The sequence below is a fragment of the Zonotrichia leucophrys genome, chromosome 3 (genome assembly GCF_028769735.1).
Source record: "Zonotrichia leucophrys gambelii isolate GWCS_2022_RI chromosome 3, RI_Zleu_2.0, whole genome shotgun sequence".
Taxonomy (NCBI): domain Eukaryota; kingdom Metazoa; phylum Chordata; class Aves; order Passeriformes; family Passerellidae; genus Zonotrichia; species Zonotrichia leucophrys.
In genome coordinates, this window is record NC_088172.1 from 100,716,591 (window position 1) to 100,736,556 (window position 19,966).

The 19,966-nt window shown below is 41.5% G+C and overlaps 1 protein-coding gene across 2 annotated transcripts in view; it reads right to left on the bottom strand.

Annotated features, from left to right (window-relative positions):
* Positions 1–19,966, bottom strand: part of TTBK1 (tau tubulin kinase 1) — a 100,280-nt gene that overhangs the window by 43,190 nt on the left and 37,124 nt on the right. For both annotated transcript variants that reach the window (XM_064709610.1, XM_064709611.1), the window contains exons 5-9: positions 19,272–19,412; positions 17,912–18,016; positions 6,096–6,161; positions 4,543–4,635; positions 3,740–3,865 (exon numbers count right to left, since the gene is read on the bottom strand). In XM_064709610.1, the coding sequence (XP_064565680.1) occupies positions 3,740–3,865; positions 4,543–4,635; positions 6,096–6,161; positions 17,912–18,016; positions 19,272–19,412 (531 nt within the window). The remainder of the gene's footprint in view (positions 1–3,739; positions 3,866–4,542; positions 4,636–6,095; positions 6,162–17,911; positions 18,017–19,271; positions 19,413–19,966) is intronic.

The window sequence follows — 19,966 nt, forward strand, 5'->3', positions numbered from 1 at the left end:
CTTAATTGCACATTATGTAGCAGCATGCCATGTTTTGGGCTGATGGCCCAGAGAATGAGAGGGAAGCAGCCAATGGGGCACAAATTACCCACTAAGCTGTCATGATACATCTTGTCTAAATGGCTTCTCCTGGCCAAGGCTCAGGAAAGGAATCACAATCAATCCTGAAATATCACATACAAAATGTACCAAACCAGTTATGGATTGTCCAGGTGCTCAAGCCTTGAATTCTTTGGGGTTTATCTAAGAAGATGGACTCTTTCAGCAGAAACTTTGGGCATAGCAAATTGCTCTTGATCAATTTTCTAATCTGCACTGTAATCTACAACACAGTATTTAAGAATAAATATCAGGCACACCTCTTTAGTGGAAGAGGTCCCCTCTTGATAAGGGAATGCTCCTGATGTGTGTTTGTAAGTCCTACAAGAATTTCCAGGGGGAAAACACTAGGACTGTGATGGAAGATATCTAGTAACTTGCTGTCCTGTTTTCAACTGGAATAGAGTTGATTTTATTCTCAATAGCTGGTGCAGTGCTGTGCTCTGCATTGAGGATGAGAGCAGTGTTGATAACACACTGATGTTTTGGCTGTTGCTCAGTTGTGCCTACCCTCATTCAAGGACTTTTCAGTGTCCCATGCTCTGCTGGTGGAGAGCTGCACAAGGAGCTGAGAGGGAGCACAGCTGGGACAGCTGGGACCCAAACTGGCCAAAGGGATATTCCATAGCACAGAGTGTCATGCCCAGTATATAAACTGGGGAAGTTGGCTGGAAGGGACCAATTGCTGCCTGGCTGGGCATCAAGCAATTGTATTTTGCATCACTTGATTTTCTATTATTATTATCTTTTTCTTTTTCCTTAATTACAGTTTTGATTATTATATTCTATTTGTTTCAACTATGGCATGGTCCTTGTCTGAACCTGTGTTTTTTTTCTTTTTTTTCTTTTTTTTCTGATTCTCCTCCCCATCCCACTGTTCAGAGTACACAGCTGCCAGCTGGAGCTGAACCACCACACTTGGTCAGCATGAGAGAACTCAAACCAGAACTGCTTGTTCACAGGGAGTCTCTCCCAATTGCTCTGACAATATCTGGTATTGACTGAATCTAAAGGAGGATGTCCATATAGGAAACTCACCTTTCCACCTCTGCTCAGGATGTGTACAGGACAGCCATTCTCTCATATAACAACAGCTGATCTGATCATTTTTCCTTGACTGAAATGCAATTCCCAATGCCCTAGCTGAGGGAATAGGATGGCTTCCCAAGCAAAGACACTTGCCTTTGCACTTTAAAGTTCTATAATTTTGCAGGAGCAAAGGTCACTATTACTTTTCTGATACTCATTGCAAAAATATCTTTGGAGAGAAAAGCCAGCCACACCTGAAGCTGCTCTTCTACCAGATGGACTATATGCAAGTGTAGTACAAAAAATTTTCTACTACATCCTATCTGCACTTTTCCAGGGAAGAGGCATGCCTCTTGCTGTCAAATGAGTCAGAAAACCCCAAAATGCTGCCTCAACACCCACATCCTCCTGCTGTGAAAGTGCTGAAAGTTTGATCCTAACCATGAACCAACACTGACAGCGATCCATTAAAGGGACAGACCTGACACCTGAGGACATGAGCCCAAGAAGTACAAAAACACAGGGTATAAGATCCATCACCTGACAGCTCAAGTCTATTTTATTCTACCATCATTTTCCTTTCCCCTGCTTTGGCAAACTTGTGTCATCTATCCATCAGAGAGCAGTGATCTCTGGTCACACTTAGTGTCCTGTTACAGCCTGGTATGTGTCTCTTGGAGACATCATCTCACAGACTCAAAGCTGTAATTGCCACTCTGCATAACATTTCCTTTATTTCTCTGTGGGTCTGATACTGGTGACAAATTCAAATGGCTCTTGGTATAGTTCTTAATATTTCAGAGTAATACATCCAGATAAATCAACACATAGACATCTCAGAAGCTGAGATGCTTGGAGAATTTGCTGTCTGGAACAGGTCTCCAAGTCAAGCTAGAAGTGGCAAGCTTCAGATGCCAGACTTTTGTGGGGAGTTCCCTTTTGGAGGCTTCTTGCCCGAGCTGCACCTGCAAGAAACTGAAGGCAAAAAGGCAATTCACAGCTTCAGTCAAATGCCCTACTGTGAAAGAGCTGTTTGTGTTTAGTACTGCCTGAATTCTGTCTGGAAACATCTCCTTCCATTTCAGTCTCAAGGATGGCTTTTTGGTACCATTAGGACACAATTATTTTAAGCTGGAATAGGATACAGGAGCATGTAGGTTCAAAGGCAGCTTTGGAAATCTCTAATCCAACCATCTGCTCAAAGCAGAGCTACTTAAAAGGCAGATTATATTTGTCATTCAGCCAATCTTTGGAAATCCCCAAGGATGGGAATTCCACAGCTTTTCTAAGTACCTGTTTTGTATATAAGAACCCACACTCTGAATTTTCCACCCCCATGCTGGATTTAGTCACAATTACCCTTGCTGCCTCTATTCTCCCCACAACTGTCCCTTGAGGCAGTGAAAGAGCAATCAGATCCCCTCTTTGACTTCTCTACTCCAGGACAAACAAATCCAGCTCCCTCTGCATCTCATCAGTCCACTTCCATCCCTCTGTAGCTCTCCCTCTTAGTGGCAAATGTTATTTTTCCACTGCACGATGTAGAAAATATTTGCCTTTTCCTTCTAATTTTTAAAAAATGTGTGGTTGCTATGTTACAACATGTACATGGCTAAACCACAAAGGCACTGTTGGAGAGGGTTTGTTGGAACACCCTCCTACCACTTTCCCACTCATTTGATGCACTATCAACAGGACCAGGCACTCAGATAAGACTGCACAGATCTGCTTATAAAACGTTGTTTCCATCACTATCTTTAATGTACACAGAAAAGCACTGTGATAAAAAAAAAAGCAACACAGAATCAAGTTGCTTCAGTTGTGTTGTGTTGGTCTGAGTTACTCACATATAGGCTGACAGCAAACACTGAATGGGAGAAAAAACCCTATGTTAGAATATTAAAGAAAGAGATAATAATGGTCAAGGCCTATATAAGTCTTCAAGAAATCAAAGGGGTTGGTGTACACCATTGAGCTGTCAGTGTAGGCTCTAAGACCTTGGCATGCTGTGCCAAAATTCTGCCACATTTGGAGTACCTCAAAATTTTTGTGTCTTAATGAGCCAAAAGTACTGTGTTGTTTGGGAGGAATTATCTAGTGTGGAGTTCAGGATTATTTTGGACAGGGTGGTGGAAGGAGATGAAGGAACTCTTGAGGTTTTGAAGAACTGTACACTCCATCCTCTTTTTCCTGGTTCTAGGAAAGGTATTCCTCAGCTATTGGGCACACAGAACAGAGAGTACTTTAGACCTGATTAACACAAGAGATCTGATAATCAGGATGCCTTGTCAAGAACAGATCTTTGAAGATTGAATCAAGACTGGCTGACAGGAAAGAAGATTGAATCAACTACAAGCAAGAGATGTTGCAAAATGTATAAGTTTGTTCTGTGATGATTAACCCAATAATTGTAGTAAAAAATTACTAGCCTTCCTAGACTAGTAAATAAGCATAAGTAGCCCACAATAAATTTGGACTCTGATCACCACTCAGTCTTGCCCATCTCTCTGTCTCACCAATACTCAGACAGATATAAACACATTCATGGAAATGTTAAAAAATCTAAAAGCCAATCCATAGTGCCATGCATCACAAAGTAACAAAGACAGACCTGATAGTCTGGCTTGGTGAAGTAGTCTAGGCTTGCAATGTGATCCAGGAAAAGGTGGAACTCTGAAGGCATGTGTTTTAGCAGCATTCGGTGTTCGTACTTTTCTTTTATCATGCCAACCTGCTCCTGGAAAAAAAAACAATACAAACAAACAAACAAAAACATTTCAGAGCCAAGAATCTCCTCCATTGCTTCACATTTATCATTCCTGGAACACAGACTCTTCCTAGACCCAGCACAGTGCCTACACACTCCTCCTGTTTGCTGTTAAGGCACAAGGAGCTTGAGCACTGCAGGCAGAGGCTAAAGGGGAATCCTGAGTCAGAAGCTTGCTGCACAGGTGACCTATTTCCTTCCAGGGATTTTATTCTTTAGCACAAAGTATTTCCAAGACAATATGAACACTTAGCTTTATTCTGTTCAACTTTCTAATTTCAAATCCCATTTGGCTTGTTTGGCACAGCAAGGTGTTTCCCTCCTAAAGGCTCTCTTTATTTGTCAAAAGGACAAGCTCAGTCTTTGCACTTGTATTGTTTACTTGTATTGTTTACTTTGCAAGAAAAAAGTAAAATATGATTAACAATATTCATAAAAAAAAGTCTGATTGCTCAAAATAAGAGAAGCCCACCCTGTGTATCAGAACACACAAAAGCAGGTTAGCGGCTTACAGTAAGACCTGATGAAAAGGAGATTCTGGCTTGACTCCAGAAAAAAAGCTGCACTGAGCTGCAGGAGGAATAATAAAGAGTCATAATAATTAAAATGTAGCACCCTCTCTTAAGCACCGACACCAGTTTTCCTACCTTGTCTTTGATCTTTCTCCATGGAAGCTGACCAACAGCAAACTCCACCAACATGTAAAAGAGGGACCACAGATCATCGTGTCTGCCCATCTCCTGCAGAAAACAGAGACCAAGACTGAGGAGCAAAGTTCCCCATGGCTGAGGGCTCCAGGTGTACTCTCCAGATGAGCCACCTCATTTTAAAGGGCAGGAAGAGAAGTCACACTTCCCAGTCAATGATTAAAAAAGCCAAATTACAGGCTAAAGATACATATTTACTAATGCAATAACCTAGATTAAGAAAAACCCCAAACTGTATATACAACACATTTTTATTATTATTTTTAAGCCTAAATATAATCCAAATCCGCTCAAGAGTTTTTTGCAGAAGACTCACCATCATGCACCACAACAATTTACAGATTTATAACATTTCCACATACAACTCTCCTCCTGGGTTAGTGAATGGGAAATGGAAACATGGGGATAAAGGCTGAAATTCAAAGCACATGAACTCATTTTTGGTGCTCAACTTCCAATGTCTAGGATATGATTTCTCAAAATAGCCTGCATTATACAGCAATTTTTGTGTCTAAATATACATTCAGCTCATGCCAGCTACAGCTGGGCCTACTCAGCTCTTGCAAAAATTATACCTCAGGTTTCTCAGTGTCTCTCAAGAAACAGAAAGAATCCAGGATGGCATTCAGCTGCCCTCCCCACATCTCACTTTCCACCTCTTGTAGACAATATCTTGCTCCTTCCCTAAAAAAACCTGACGTTTCTTTGTACAGATAATCCTACAATCTCATTCCAAGTAAGGCCAGAAACCTGGAGGTAATGCAGGGGGGCTGACAGTTTCCATCTGGCAGCAGAAATGCACAACTTAGAAAGAACCACAGAAGATGCTGAGTTGGAAGTGATCCATCAGGACCATCAGTCCAATTCCTGGCCCTGTGCAGGACACCCCAAGAATCACACCCTGTGCCTGACAGTATTGTCCAAACTTACTGTTTATTGTCTGCAAAGGAGCACTACTGAAACAGGAGAGAGGAGTGTTTTGACAAGAATGTTAGATAAGCCTTCTAGAAGCATTTATAGTGAGCCAGACACTATCTAAATAATGATTCTTTTCAGGAAAAAAACCCTCTAGCTTTCACCAGGTAGCTCATCTCCTGATGGTGTGATGGTAATATTTAAAATTACAGATCAAGAATACATTTGGGGACCGGGCACTTGGTAATTCCTGGCCAAGTTCTGCTAGAAACTAGCAGCAAGCAGCATGGAACTCAACCAGATTTCCCCTTCAGTGTGGCTTACTCTTGCCCTCAAAAAGTGTCTGGTAATGCAATAATTACAATTTTAAAGTCTGCCAACTATAGGGGACCCAATAAGTGAAGCATAATTTTGATTTTACAGTCAACACCCTTAACTACCCAATGGAAATCTCCTGATATACTAACTTCCACAGATAACAAAACAGAACTCTCACCTCTTGCTCCTTTACTCCTGAAAATAGGTCTCAGAGGGGGAATTATCTTACTGGCAACTCCTTATATCTCCAAAACACTCACCCTGTTTTTGTGTGCATTCACGGAGGCATAGCGGACGGTTCCTCGGAAACCGGCAACGTTGCGAGGCTGGAGGGAGGCAAGAGAAATATCTCAGGAACAGAGTGGATGACTGCATCCCCTGTGCAGCCAACTGCTGAGAACTCCTTGTCTAAATTGCTATTTTGGATGCACCCAAGGAATAGGAGGCTCTTAGTGCCTTCTTGTTCTCTAGCAGCTACACAGAGAGCGTTCTCGGATTCTGCATATCGAGGAAAGCTCGCCCTACAGAGAAGGCAAGGTGGTTACAGTGCTGTGTTAGAACAGTGACAGTCCAGGCATAGAGAGAAGAACATTAACCAGGGTCAGATTTTCCTTTTTAAACTGCAGGTCAAGGAAAAAGCTAGTAAAGAAGAGCAAAACTGAGTCATGAGTAACATGAGCTAAGCAGAGCCTGAAGATGGCCTGGTCAGGATGGAAATGAGGATCACCTACTCTGACAGATGACCACTGCTGTAAGCATCTTCTGGAAGACTTCAACAAATTCTCTGACTTTCAGAGCTCTTGCTTTTTTCCAGATTCTTCCCAGTATATCCTATCTTTATTTTCTTTTCTCTTTCCCTGATTCTCTTTTTCATGTCCTTGGGAACTAAAGGCTTGATACAGTGGGTGTGGAAAGGCAGTCCTCCTGTGACTTATTTGTCCCATCTGGAGGCTTTCTCTGCTTTGGGGGCTGAGCAACTGTTCCAACTCTTTCTACTGCTGCCTCCACAAGAACATTAGACCATGTGAGTTCACTTATGCAGATGTCATTCTGAAAAAACCTTGCATTTAAATCATGACATCCACCAAATTCTCTTAGTTGAACTAGAAGCACCAGAGTTAACAAGACTTGACAGCAGTGGTTTCAAAATTCCTGCAGTAAACCAGGTTCAGACTTCTTCCATCATAAGGCTAAGCTTGAGCAAAGAGGTAAACGTATTCAAAATGAAGTTCCTACTCCAAATTGAACATATTAATAACAAATTAATTAACTTGTCCCACAGAGGTCAGTGGATTCAGGTTTGTTCTTTCAGCTGTGCCTGTACTTCCAGAACCAGGCCTAAAACTCTGTACTTTTATTCTAGGGCACCCTTCTGTCACTTTAAATATGTACAATTCAGTTGCTTCCTTTGGGGTACAGGGAAGTTGCTCTGAATTTCAATATTCTCAGAAAGAATAAAATTTCAAATGTTTTTTTAACAAGTTCACCAACACCATGTAACATACCCACACCTGTACAGCTCTTAAGTTATAATGACTCTAAGCAAAAAAAAAAGCTGTAAGTCTATCTTACAACTTTTGTGCTAATCAAATACTCCCCAAAGAGACCCCATATGCATATCCCATGCACTTAATCCAGCATTTAATCTTGCACTAGTGCAGCTTGAGCTATAAGATATTTATTTAGCAGCAGGTAATAGCAGAGATATTATATTTGTGATCATGTACCTCACTGCTTTCAGAACTATGCAATTCAGGATTCTCACTGACAAACAACTGCAAAATAGAATTCCACAGGATTCACTGATGTGAGTTCCTGAAAAGCACAATATTGGCCATTGGAATATAGCCATCACCATAAATTTGCTCTACACTTTCAAAAGAAAGAAGATATTCCTCTTTTCCATTATGAATGGAAGATTGTGTGTTTGGATACTTATCATGAGCCATAGGGGTATATTGTGAACAATTCTAACATGTAACCTGCAATGTTTTCAGAACAAAAATTATTCCATTTTTGCAGTCCATGCAAGTGCTGAACCAAGTACCACGTGTGCTGGCTTCAGTATGTCAGCAATGCCTCTAAAAATTGTTTTAGATCAATACTTACTATTCCTGGCAGACAGGCTATCTGTGCAGCCTTTATTTAGATCTGCTCTGAAACCAATGCCAGGCAGTTTGCAAGCATTGGTAGCAAACCTCTCAGAAGCAAAGCAAAGCAAATCCCAGCTTTTGGTGCAGGTCTTTACCCTTCCATCTGTCCCAACATGACCCTGCTGCTCCCCAGCAGCCCCACACCTGAACCCAGAGGGATTTTCCTCCTCTCCTCTCTCTCCTGGGACCTCAGGGAAAGGAGAGCACTGCAACTGGAAAAACTTTGCAGTTGCTTTGACAGGACCTTTAGAGTCCCTTGAACAAAACAGATGCTAACTGTGTAACAGGGTCTTTGCTCATAAAGGTTGCACCTCTTTTAACCATGTCTGCTGTCCTGCCAGTCACAAGGAATTGTCACTGCAATCCAGCATTTCCCAGGCTGTAGACATCCCTTGTTTTCCACTCAGACAAACAATTCTTCCCTGAGCATTTGTTGTGGCACATGCTGCAGACCCAACTATTATTGACTTTTCTTCTGAATTCATAAACATTGATTTTCCAGATGATTTCTTTACACACTTCATTTCTTCCAGTTAATAAACTTCATCCCACCACAGCACTGGTCAGCAATGGGAAAGAGCCTGGATACACCATCCTTTTTTGTCCAGACCAGTCCACAGTTGAGACAGAACTGAAATTGCAACACTCAGGAGCTTCAGACTATGAAGTTATATATAATCCAAGTGATTTGAATCCCCAAAAGTATGAATATATAATAAGCTAGCAAGTTGAAATACAATTTTAAACCATAAATTATTCTTTTTTTACACATCAGTGTTACTATAAAAAATGTTATAAAGCATATCTCTTCTCTCACTGAGATTGTGTGTACCACAAAGCTAAAGTACTTTACTACACAGTGCTGCACTGTGTAAGAAACTTGGTTTAAGATGAGTTTCAGCTTGGGACAATGTGTTAGATCACCACCACAGAGCAAAACCTATACTCTGTGTTCCTTTCACTGCATTAGCAATGTAGACCACCTCACAGACAGAGACAGAAGTAGGTAACAAAATCCTGTATGAAGTGGAAGTGTTTTCCAAACTGTGCTCTTATACACCCATCATTCTCCAGGTTAAACACTCAGGATCATTTCTATTTCAAGTGTCTACAGCGTCCCCCTCATGATTCACATGAAGTCTGTCTTTCCTGCACACTCCCCTTTTATGAGAGGAGTGCCCATATTTTCTCATTAATGTGAATCCCTGCCCCTCACACCATGTTCATTTGTAGAGATTAAAATTATTCCTTTTTTGCCTCACCAGCAAAAGGAAACTGGATATTTTGAATGTGCTTTCCTAAAAGCTTGTATTTGGATGCCAGTACTGCACTCCTGCTGTTTCTTGTGACTGTGGTGCTCTCATGACCATGACCATTGGTTCCTCCCCAGCTTTCTGGAACCTCATGAGATGCACAACCTTTGCCCATGGCAGGCCTGCTGTCATCTAGGATATTGACCCATTCCTCCTGGAATCAGGAAAAGGACTTTCAGCAGTAAGAACTTGAAAAATGTTAGCACAGTGTGAAGAGAAGGTGGTAATGGGAGAGGAGATGCCACAGATCATGGAAAGCATTTGGAGATATATCTTGGATAGAAACGACTTGTGTTGAAAGGTTGTGGTAAGAAGGAAAAGTGAAAGAAAGCTTTAGCTGAACTAAAAGGAAGCATTCCTATGACCTCTAGGAACCTTCTGCTTCTTCAGACAAGTTCATGCCTCTCCACCTCTTCTGGTGGGGAGAAAATCCACACCTCTCATATGTATTTTGACTTCTTAACTTAAACAGCAGCATTTTGTGGAATCATTTAATGACTGCATTATATTTTATGTCCACAGGGAGTCAGAAATGACTAGAGGAAGCTGGAGACAGAAAAGTAAGATGAGAAAACTCCCCTCCCTTTGTCTCTGAAACCACAGAATTCACAAAATCAGTCTGGCACCACCCAAATATCTGCCAGCTCCTCAGAGAGAATCCCAAGTGCTCTAGGCCTTTGCATCACATTTAGGTAGCTGTCACAATCCTGCTGAAAAACAAACAGATCATGAGGGAAAAAAGAAAACCAGGTGTAATTTGGACTTCCATATATAACAAAAGCACAAACCAAAATGAAAACCCAGAAGCATGGTGATGGCTCACTCACAACTCATAGCAGAGATGGTTACGAGCAGCGGATGGGAAGCCAACGCATCAAACACAGCCTCAAAAGAAGAGCCCAAAAGAACTGTAAAACAGAGAGAAACCCAAAGAAAAACATGATAAAAAAAACCAACAAAATGAGAAAAAATTAAACAGAAATAAATTAAAAAACATTCAATATTGTATCCCAACAGAAACCTGTGTCTTGTTTAGCTGTTGCCATCTCCCATCACCCTTCCCAGGGCTGCTGGCCCATCCTGTGCTGAGTTTCGTTTAGCCAGAAAACACACCAAGCCTTTGGTGAGCCTGTGAGATTTGTGAGTGCTCTGTAAGTGGTGAGAGGGGGCCCCCTAGGGAAAACCTTCCCCTGCCTGCACATCACACCTAATAAGTGGAAAAACAAAGCTGAGAGCAGCCATGCAGACAGCCTTACCACAGAGGTCACTTGTACACTTCTACTGTGCTTTTCCTTCCTACAATTATCTGGCGTGTGCTCCTCACTTCCCCCCCTAACCAAACTGATCTAATAGCCCTCAAGGGGATTTGCTCCCTCATCTCTTGCCCTTTTCATCCAGAGCAAGTTCTAACATTAGCACACAATTTCTAAAAATCAACAGCAACGTCCCCTTTCCTATTTGAATTGTTACGGGTTCTCACCCAAGATATTTGGTTTTTTTCTGCAACCACTACCTTGCTTTCTCACAATCAATCTCCACACAAACAGTGGCTTGCCAACTTTACAGGTTTCTCAGCTGCCAACTTGAGGCATGTTCCCTTTCCCTGGTGACTGCTGCCGTGCTCCACTGTCCATGGGGAGATGCACAATGGTGGTTTGGGAGAGAGCAGGATGAAAACTCAGGGCTGCTTTTAGGTCACATGAGCAGTCATTGCATCTGTGAATGGCACTGCAGAGAAATCTGAGGGACATCCTCATCAGAGGCAAAAATTGATATTATAATATATTATATAACCTTTAAACTCAATTCAGCGACCTGAGGAAAGAGCTTGACTGAGAGATACTTATTCCAATAGAAATCAAGTAATCAAAAGCAATCCACACAATGGAGTTTCTTATTTGAGTCTTACTATTCCCTTTTCCTAAAAATGTGCAAATCCTAACAATTCCATAAATTTTGCATGAAATTTAGATTTGAGAAAGCTATTTAAGTCTCCTGCTATTCTTTCCAAATCAAAAGACACAAAGCAGTTGAGTTAAAATGCCATCAATCCTACTTTACTTTAGGAGAGTTCAAAACTTCCAATGAATTCAACATCATTAAAGACCAAGGTATTTTGTCTTTTTAAATAGCATGCATCACATGATTACAGCACTTGAACTTGTGCTGAAGATGAGAATGCCTTTCTCCCAGTAAAAACAAAGAACAAGTATTTTTTTTTTAGTCAAAAGCTTATTTCAGTTGTAATCCTATTATTCAGTTGTCATGATTTTTAACAAGAGAGCTTTGGCCTCAGAGCTGCATTTGTTTTTTACATGCAAGGTCCCATAAGGCAAAAAGCAGCACTGAATATCCCCACAGAAAGAACAGAGTGCTAAGTAAGAAAGAGAAGATTTTCATCCACTGAAACAGACCTAGGGAACTACTGAAATGGAAATATTTTGGAGTCACATCTCCTTTGGGATTTAGAGCTCAAAACGCTTTCCTGGAACCAGATGGAGGTGATGATTCCTTTCTATCAAAAGGAAGAGGACAAAAGGCAGATGTGGCAATCACTGAGATGCAGCACACTGAAGTTCAAACCTGCCCACATGTAAGCACCATCACCCTCCTTCCAGAGGACACTCTCATCCCTAAGGGTGCCTTGAGATGCAAGTTAAAAACACACAGATTGGAAATGATACCTTTTGCATGGAATACATGAATAATTATTACCAAGAGGGAGGAAGAGTATGACCTGGCAGCAAATGCACTTACCTGACTGAGGGGAAATCTGACCTGCAATCCAATTCAAATCCAATATTCACTCACCTAGGGAGCAAAGCCTCTGCTCCCTCATCACTGGCCACAGTAAGAGTTTTATATTCCTCCCTCCATTTTCCAGTGGGAAGAATAATCAGAGCTTCAAGTGGAATAGCACCAGCCAGAAGGAAATGACACATTCAGATGTAATGTATACCCCCCTGCAGCTTGGTAGTAAAAGCACTCAGAGATGGAAAATGGGATCTCAGTCCCCTGCAGGTACACATAAAATTTGAGCCTGAGTTGTCCTTCCTTTTCTCTCACCCCCTCAGCAGCTGCTGGTAAAATAAAACCAACACCAGCCTGATGTAGATGATCTGAGGTCACCCTGGCTGACCCTGGGCTTTACAATGAGGAGAGCAGAGAAACAGCCACATGTAGCAAAATACCAGATTCCCTGCTTGCTAAGAGAGTTTCAAATCCATCACCTAGTCTGCTTTCCATACATGTAATTTCAACAGCATTGGATTTCTGTAACTGTGGCATTTTAAATCAGAACATAATCTCACTTCTCAAGTGCAAAGTTGCTACTCCAGCAATTAAAGTAACAATGAGAACCATAACATAATTTTTGTGATTATTTGTTTTATAACTAACCTGTGCCCAGTGAAATTGTGTTTCTACTGTATATTAAATGTGCAGTGTTTATAAGAGTTAGGTCTATTCTTTTTCCTTTCCCTCATCTCTGAACAAATGTGACTGTGCTGTGTTTTCAGCCTATTCTGTGATTACCTTTTCACAATACAAAATTTGAGACAAAAATTATGTTCCCACCCAAGCTAATATAGTAATACAGCTCCACAAATCTGTTATTCTACTCCAAAATGTTCATCTCTTACATAATACTACAGATTTACATGTACTTCAAGTACAAAGCAGGTATAAAGCTACTGGGCTTCTCTGTCTGAGTATCTGGGGTATTGGGATGTAGAAGTTCCTGTCCTCTGTGTTATTTTACAGCTCATTTTCCAGTGGCGGGGGGGAGGAAAACTACTTAGTAGAAAAACATGCCATCATCTCCTCTTCTAATACCTTACTCACTGCAGCAAAGTTTATTTTTAACACCATGCCCAGACATTTGGAAAACAAATACCTTTTTCTCAATTAGCTGACACATTTCTTCAGCCTCGCTCGCGCTCTTGCGCGCAGGCTGTGTGCTCTGTCCTGCCCACACCATCATCCATCCCTGTGCCCACTGAGCGCCTCGTGCATGTGCAGCCTCCTCTCCAGCAAGGCACTGCAAACTGCTGCAGTGCAGTCTGAGCCACAAGGAGATGGGGATCTGATCAATGGGCTGCAGCTGACTAAGCTAAAATGAAATGCTGGCTGAGCACAACAGTCCCCTGTCATATCCTGCAACGGGAGAGAGGCTTCAGGAAAAAAAACAACATAGCCTTTATTTTCAAATAAATAATTAAGAGGAAGCTGCTAAAGCATTGAATGCTTGCAATTAATATTTGTGGAGGCACAGGAATGTGTTTCTGAAGTCAGGGTACCACAGGCACCATGCCTTCTGTAACTGCACGTGACAAAACAGGCAGAGCCAAGCAAGGATCAAGGAGTTCTTGTCCAAAACCTGACCTACATTAGCACAGAAGACCTTCATGACTCAGAACACCTCCATTACATAAGCATATGTTGTTCATCATCTGCATAACAATGTTTGTGTTCATTTCCCCCTTCAAGTTCACATTTTCTTCTCAGCCTTAGCTCTCCATATCAAACAGATTCTGCTAGTCCAGCTCTCTGCTATAAAAATTAATGCAAGATGAAAAATTTGACTTGTGCACATTCTTCATATTTAAAGAACACAAAATTTTCTCAGCTCATGCCCCAGTTGCTTAGTTCTGTTGTCTTAGCACTGACTACTGATACTGCTGCATGGCAAAGCTGAGTTGTACAGCCATGGTGAATAAAACTGCTCCTGTCTCTGTCTGAGCCACAGCAGGGGTTGCATCTAGGGGAAATAACAGTTAAATCCTTAAAACAGATCACTGCATCCTGCAATATCAAATTTGTTATGAAAGGTCTTGGGATTCTCCACAAAACAGACTTTTTTGGTGGGAGAGGATAAAGGAAGGGGAGAAAATCAGGAAGGAAAAACTGTTCTCATTTTTTAGAAGAGTATCCTCAGCAACTGCAAGCACTTACTAACTAGTATTTTACAGACTTTAATAAAATTCCTTTCATTCATCTTGTGCATGTTATAATCACAATCTTTTCAATCCCACTTCATGCAAGTTTGTCATTGCTGCCTTCTGAACACTGCTTAGATCTGCAACACCTTCTTTGAAACTGGACAGGTGGTATCCCATGCATCAGCAGCTGTTACCTCATCTAGATTTGTACAAAGGCACTAAAAAGGTGCTGCAGTTTTCATCAGCCTATTCCATATGGACCACAACAATTGCAGCACTCAGGGTAACCTGTCTCCAGCCCTAAGGGAGATGCTTCTGGATATCCTGCAGGTAAGGTCACAGGGAGCTGGGCAGATGTATTCTGTTTCATCTGGCATGTAAAATACTAATTTTTAAAAAGCGTAATGATGGTTCAGAATGAAAATTTGACACTCTCCTAAAGAACAGAAACAGCAGAAATGTAACTAGCTGGGATAGCTACCTTTCTGATTAGGAAAAGTCTACACAGCTTTTCTAAGGGAAAGCAGCACATCACCAACAGTTTTCTCTGCAGCATTTGTGCATATAGGCAAGGGCAAGCTCGCCCATACAGTACAGCTGAGTTCTCAAAAATATCAGCCTCTCAAAAGGTCCACATTACAAGAAGTTGCACTGCAAAACACGTTTCTGTCTCATTTGAGTGGTGTCAACTATAGCTGTCCTCTAAAGAGGCAATAAACAAGGAGTTTTGAAATCAGCCAAATTCAGAACATGTTTTCCTTTATATCAAAGTTTAACTGTGAGGCTGGTTCTTAATGTTTAACAAAAACTTTGGCATGAAAATTTTGATTTAATTTTCCCTCTATGGCATTTATAAGCAGCACAGTAAACTGATAACTAACAGAGCTGCAGCAGCTGTGGCAACACTTAAAGCAAGGGTGTGAGAGAGCCCAGGATGCTTCTTTACACACCTTCTGGTCTCGACCATCTTCTGTTTCATGGAGCAATGTAAGTTCCTGCAGACTGTTGCCCAGCAGACTTTGTAACATGTGGCAATGGGCAGGCAGCAGAGGGGTGAGACCATTCCTGTGAAAGCAAATCTGTGCCACAACAGCTCCTCTCCAAGGACTGGCATTTGTGCTAATATTAGCATGCCACACTAGGGAGATCAGTTTTGTTTTCCTAGAAGCACAGGACAAATTCAGATTCAGGATAAATCTGGATTTAGTTACGTCAAATGGGCCATAACTTCACAAATGCTGATCTATCAAGCTCAAGTGCCAAGTACCCATCCTCTGTAGAGACACAGAGATCAAATCCATAACACTCATCAAAGGCTCAGGAGAGTAACAGCTCCCTTTATAAAAACTGCTGGGATAGCCCTTGAAATGATCCCACTTCAAAGCTTTAATCAGCCTCTAGAAAGTAAGAAGGCAAGAGGTAAGTTAAAAAAAACCCCAAAACCCAACAAACCCACAGCATCCTAAAGACCGGGCTCATTATCTGTATTACTTAGAAAGCGATTCAGAGTTTTTTTGAAAAGGTGATAATAAGATTGTGGCTCTGAATTTCAGAGGATATGAAAACAGCTGATGCTTTTATGGTATTATTCATAAAGTATGACAATGCTTCTGAAACTTTAGGAAACTGCAGAGAACCTGCGTGAGCAGAAAATTTCTGTTAAAAAATTGAATATGACTGAGAGCAAAATCCAGACATGCTTCCAAAAAAAGGGAGTGAGGCCCTTCCCTCACCTATCTTGTGTATTGTACCTCAGAACCAAACCACAGAAATACTAGGCTCAGGATTTTTCAGAAAATGTCTTCTCCATGGATAAATGAACGGAAAGAGAATGGAGAAAAAAGAATTTACCTTACTGGGTTGAAATAATATCTCTTTAGTGAAACAAGTAATAAAGTTCTTATTTAAAAAACCCCAATGCAAAAACACCACAAAATGTTTCATCTCTCTTGCCTTCACACCATCCATCTCCTTCCTAATCCTCAGTGCATTACTTGGGCAGCAATCACTCTGTGCTTCTCCAGACAAATGCCTTGCTCTGATAAGTGGGACTCAAAGTGGTATCAGGCAGCAGGGACACAAAAGGCCCAAAGAGCCCAGTGACTATTGCACAATGTTAAAAGGCACTGAAGTGAATATTTGTGTGGTTTTATGCTGTATTATTTTTTGTCAAAAAGCCTGACCCCCTGAAGTGTGGTGTGGGAGAAGGTACATCAGGTATATCAGACTACAACCTGCGTGATCCTCCTATATCCCAAATGAATGGAGACTTTTCACAGGGCCTAGGAGCAAACTAAAAGTGAAATAATTTTAAATTACACTGAGAAAGGAACAAAACAGAGGATTCAAAAGAAGAGACATGCGGAAAAATTAATTTCTTTAATTGTAAAGAAAGAGCAGTGTTCAAATAATGGGACTTGAAATACAGATGTAAAAAATGATTTCATTAAGAAAAGCAGGAATTTTGCAGCAAATCAAATACCAGTTTCAAGCTGTAATGGACTTCAATTCTGACTGCAGAAAGAGGAAAGGAATGGGACTATATTTTGTGAAGGGCAATATGGAGAAGGGTTATCCCCAAACTAAAAAGCACTGACAAGAAAGTCCAGTAGTATATAATGTGTGTCTCTCTAAGAATAAGAGGCAGGCACAACCTTCGGAGCTGCTCCCAATTACAGAGAAAAAGAAAACTGAAAAGACTTATGAAAGAAGAAAAAAAAGAAAAAAAAAACCTCCCCAGCTATATTCATCTGCTAAAGACACAAAATCTGCTCTCTGGCCTTTGCTTTCTTCCCACTCCCCAAAAATACCCTGCACTACAGAGTCTCTGTGTTTAGCTAGCACATTATCAACACTTTCCAGAACAACAATTATCTTGCAGGTGGAAAAAGTGTGCAGATCCAAAGCTGCAAGCCTAGGATGATAAACAGAGATATTGTATCAGCACTCTCTGCTTGCACTGTGTTCTGAAATAAATCTAGGAATTCTCTGACAGATCCTAGAATACCTGAAGCTTTACACATCCTTATGAGTGACCCCAGATAACACCATGCTGGCAAAAGAACTGAAGATAAAACCCATATTACACAGCACAAGTCATGCCCCCTGCCCTTACCTCCCCTCCAGACAGGCACACTGAAATATCCCTGCTAGGAAATCTGGATAGGGGCAGTCAACATAAAACCAAAGCCAGGAAGGGTGAGAACAGCATCACAGTAAGCTCAGCCCCAGGGATCAGGTGAGCTTTTAACTTCTAGCACACTTTTTCATCAAAAGCTTTAAGAACACACCAACCTGTTTCCCGAGACCACAGAGAACTGAACCAGACCAGTCCCCTGGGGCTACAGAAGTTACATGGCCAGCACTGGGCTCACCCTCTTTGTTAGTCCACATTGTACTCAGTAAGTATTGCAAGCCTGTGGAAAACATGATTATCCTAAAGGAAATAAAACAAACAAACAAAAAAAAGCCACACATCTTTTTAGACAAGATCTATCACCCCTTCTTAGATCCCCAACTCAGCTGAAGTCACTTGCTGCTTCTCACCTTGCAGAAAATGCAGCGCAATGTAACGACCAGGCACAACAGCAACAAAACAAAAAGAATCACAAAACCTTTCCATTCCTAATCAGTGGCAGAAATGGAAAAACACTGCCTGAAATGTACTTACTGGTCGAACTTCCCCAGTAGTGTTGGTGTACTGGCGGGCCAGCCCAAAGTCTAACATGTAGCACTTCCTGTACGTCGAAGGTAACCGGCCCATGGCAAAGTTGGACTGGACAAAGAAGGAAAGAAAAGTCAAACTGATGCCAGCAGCTTGGGAAAGAGTGGCCATTTGTTAGCAAAATTCCATCATGCAGCTCCACACGCCTCTGGTGGAAACGAGTCAAAGAGATTCATTTTAAGATGCACCTTAAACATCATGATTGGAGAATCACTGCCTTGATAAGAAGTTCACTTTGCAGATGAGAGACTGAGGAGTCTCAAAATTGCTAAAATTCACACTAGGTTAGCTAAATTTCTGCTGCTCTGACAAAGAGCTACATTTAACACCACTAGTTCTGCAGTGAGAACTCCATGATTTGCATAACAGGCTGGAGTTCTTGTAGGCAAATGCTTCTGTTCTTAGTTCAGCTGCTAGCATGAATTATTCTGCCCTAACTCCCAAGATCTCAATTTACTGCACTGCACTGCACTGCCAAGATCTATCTGAATATTGAGGCATATAGAAAACACCAGGCTTGGTTCTCAGTAAATAAACCAATAACAAGAAAACAGAGCTTTTCCTTTTTTTAACCTCAATCCTAAAGTTCTATCCTTTACCATAATGGGTGGCTGCTAAAGGATTTGTGGCCAATCACATCAGTGACTGGTTTTCAGCTGAATCCAGTCAGCCAAAAGGAGCTGATTTTAAAAGGAGTAAATGAGTTTGCTAGAAAGAAGTTGGTCACAGGTATGGCACAGCCACAAGTGTTCAGGTCAAGTAGAGAATAGCTGTAGGAAGAAGACTGGCTTCTACAGTGAGACCTGGAATTACTGTGCTTTGCCTAGGCAGATGACCAACAATGTGACTGTGCTTCTGACACTGGAAACTGTGCTCCAGTTCTTCTGGCAATCACTCATGTAGGATTAAGAGCATGATTTATCTAAGTCAAATACATGAATTAACATTTATTCGAGTGATGCGTCACAGAACAAGACTTCCTTTCTGAACAACTTTTACAGAGATAATTGGCTGGGCTCCAAAGGGCCATTCAGAACTAGACTGCTTCATCATGGGATCCTGACTGGTGCAAGTAGGACTGACAGCTACCAACCCACCACGGAGCAGCCTCTGCCAATAAAAGCTGATTTTCTATGCGCCTAAAGGAAGGACAATATAATATTACTATTCTGTACCTATAGAAAATATCAAACATGTCAGACAGTGGAAGTGTGCAAGGAAACCTAAATGTATCTGCTGAGACTTGCTCTGACTCAAGCAGAACAGGCAGACATAAAACCAAAGGAAAATTTCCAAAACAACATACAGGCTTGATGTCCCGATGCAGGAACCCCACAGAGTGAATGGCTTCTATTGACTCCAGAATCTGTTTGCCCAGTCGCAGCGTTGTGCTCAGTGTGAAAGTCCCCCGAGGCTGACTCCTTCTGAGATCTGCAAGATTTCTGCCCTGAAACAGTCAATAGAACACTTAAACCACCACAGGAAAACAGAGCCTTTCACAGCTGTGAGTTCTAACATGCAACCCCAAAAATCAGACATGCTACCCAGAGAGGAGCTCATGCCATATCTGCTTTATTTCTTGTAAGATCTTCCAGTAATTCATTTTAGTTTTTAAGTGATGTATTTGCTGATAAGAAGATACCAGACTGTTATCTTGAGAAGTCAGCTGGTCACTATTTGCACATTAGGCACAGCATGGACAGCAGTGCCTCAGACTGGAGAGACCAGCATCTCCTCACTGTTAAACCCAGACCATACAGAAGCTGATTTCAGCACAACCTCTGGCTGCTCTCTGAGCCTTCTAAAGATTTAAGCAGTACAAATTACATCAGCAGGTCGTGGTGCTGCAGTTTCATCAGAAACTTCCTAGCACACATTGTCTGGTTCAAGCTCAAGCCAGCATTGTTGTGGCAGCACTACGATGGGGAAAGTTGTCTATCAAGAAAATCATACCCAAAATCAGGAGAGGAGGATTTTTCCACTGACTTAATGCTTATCAAA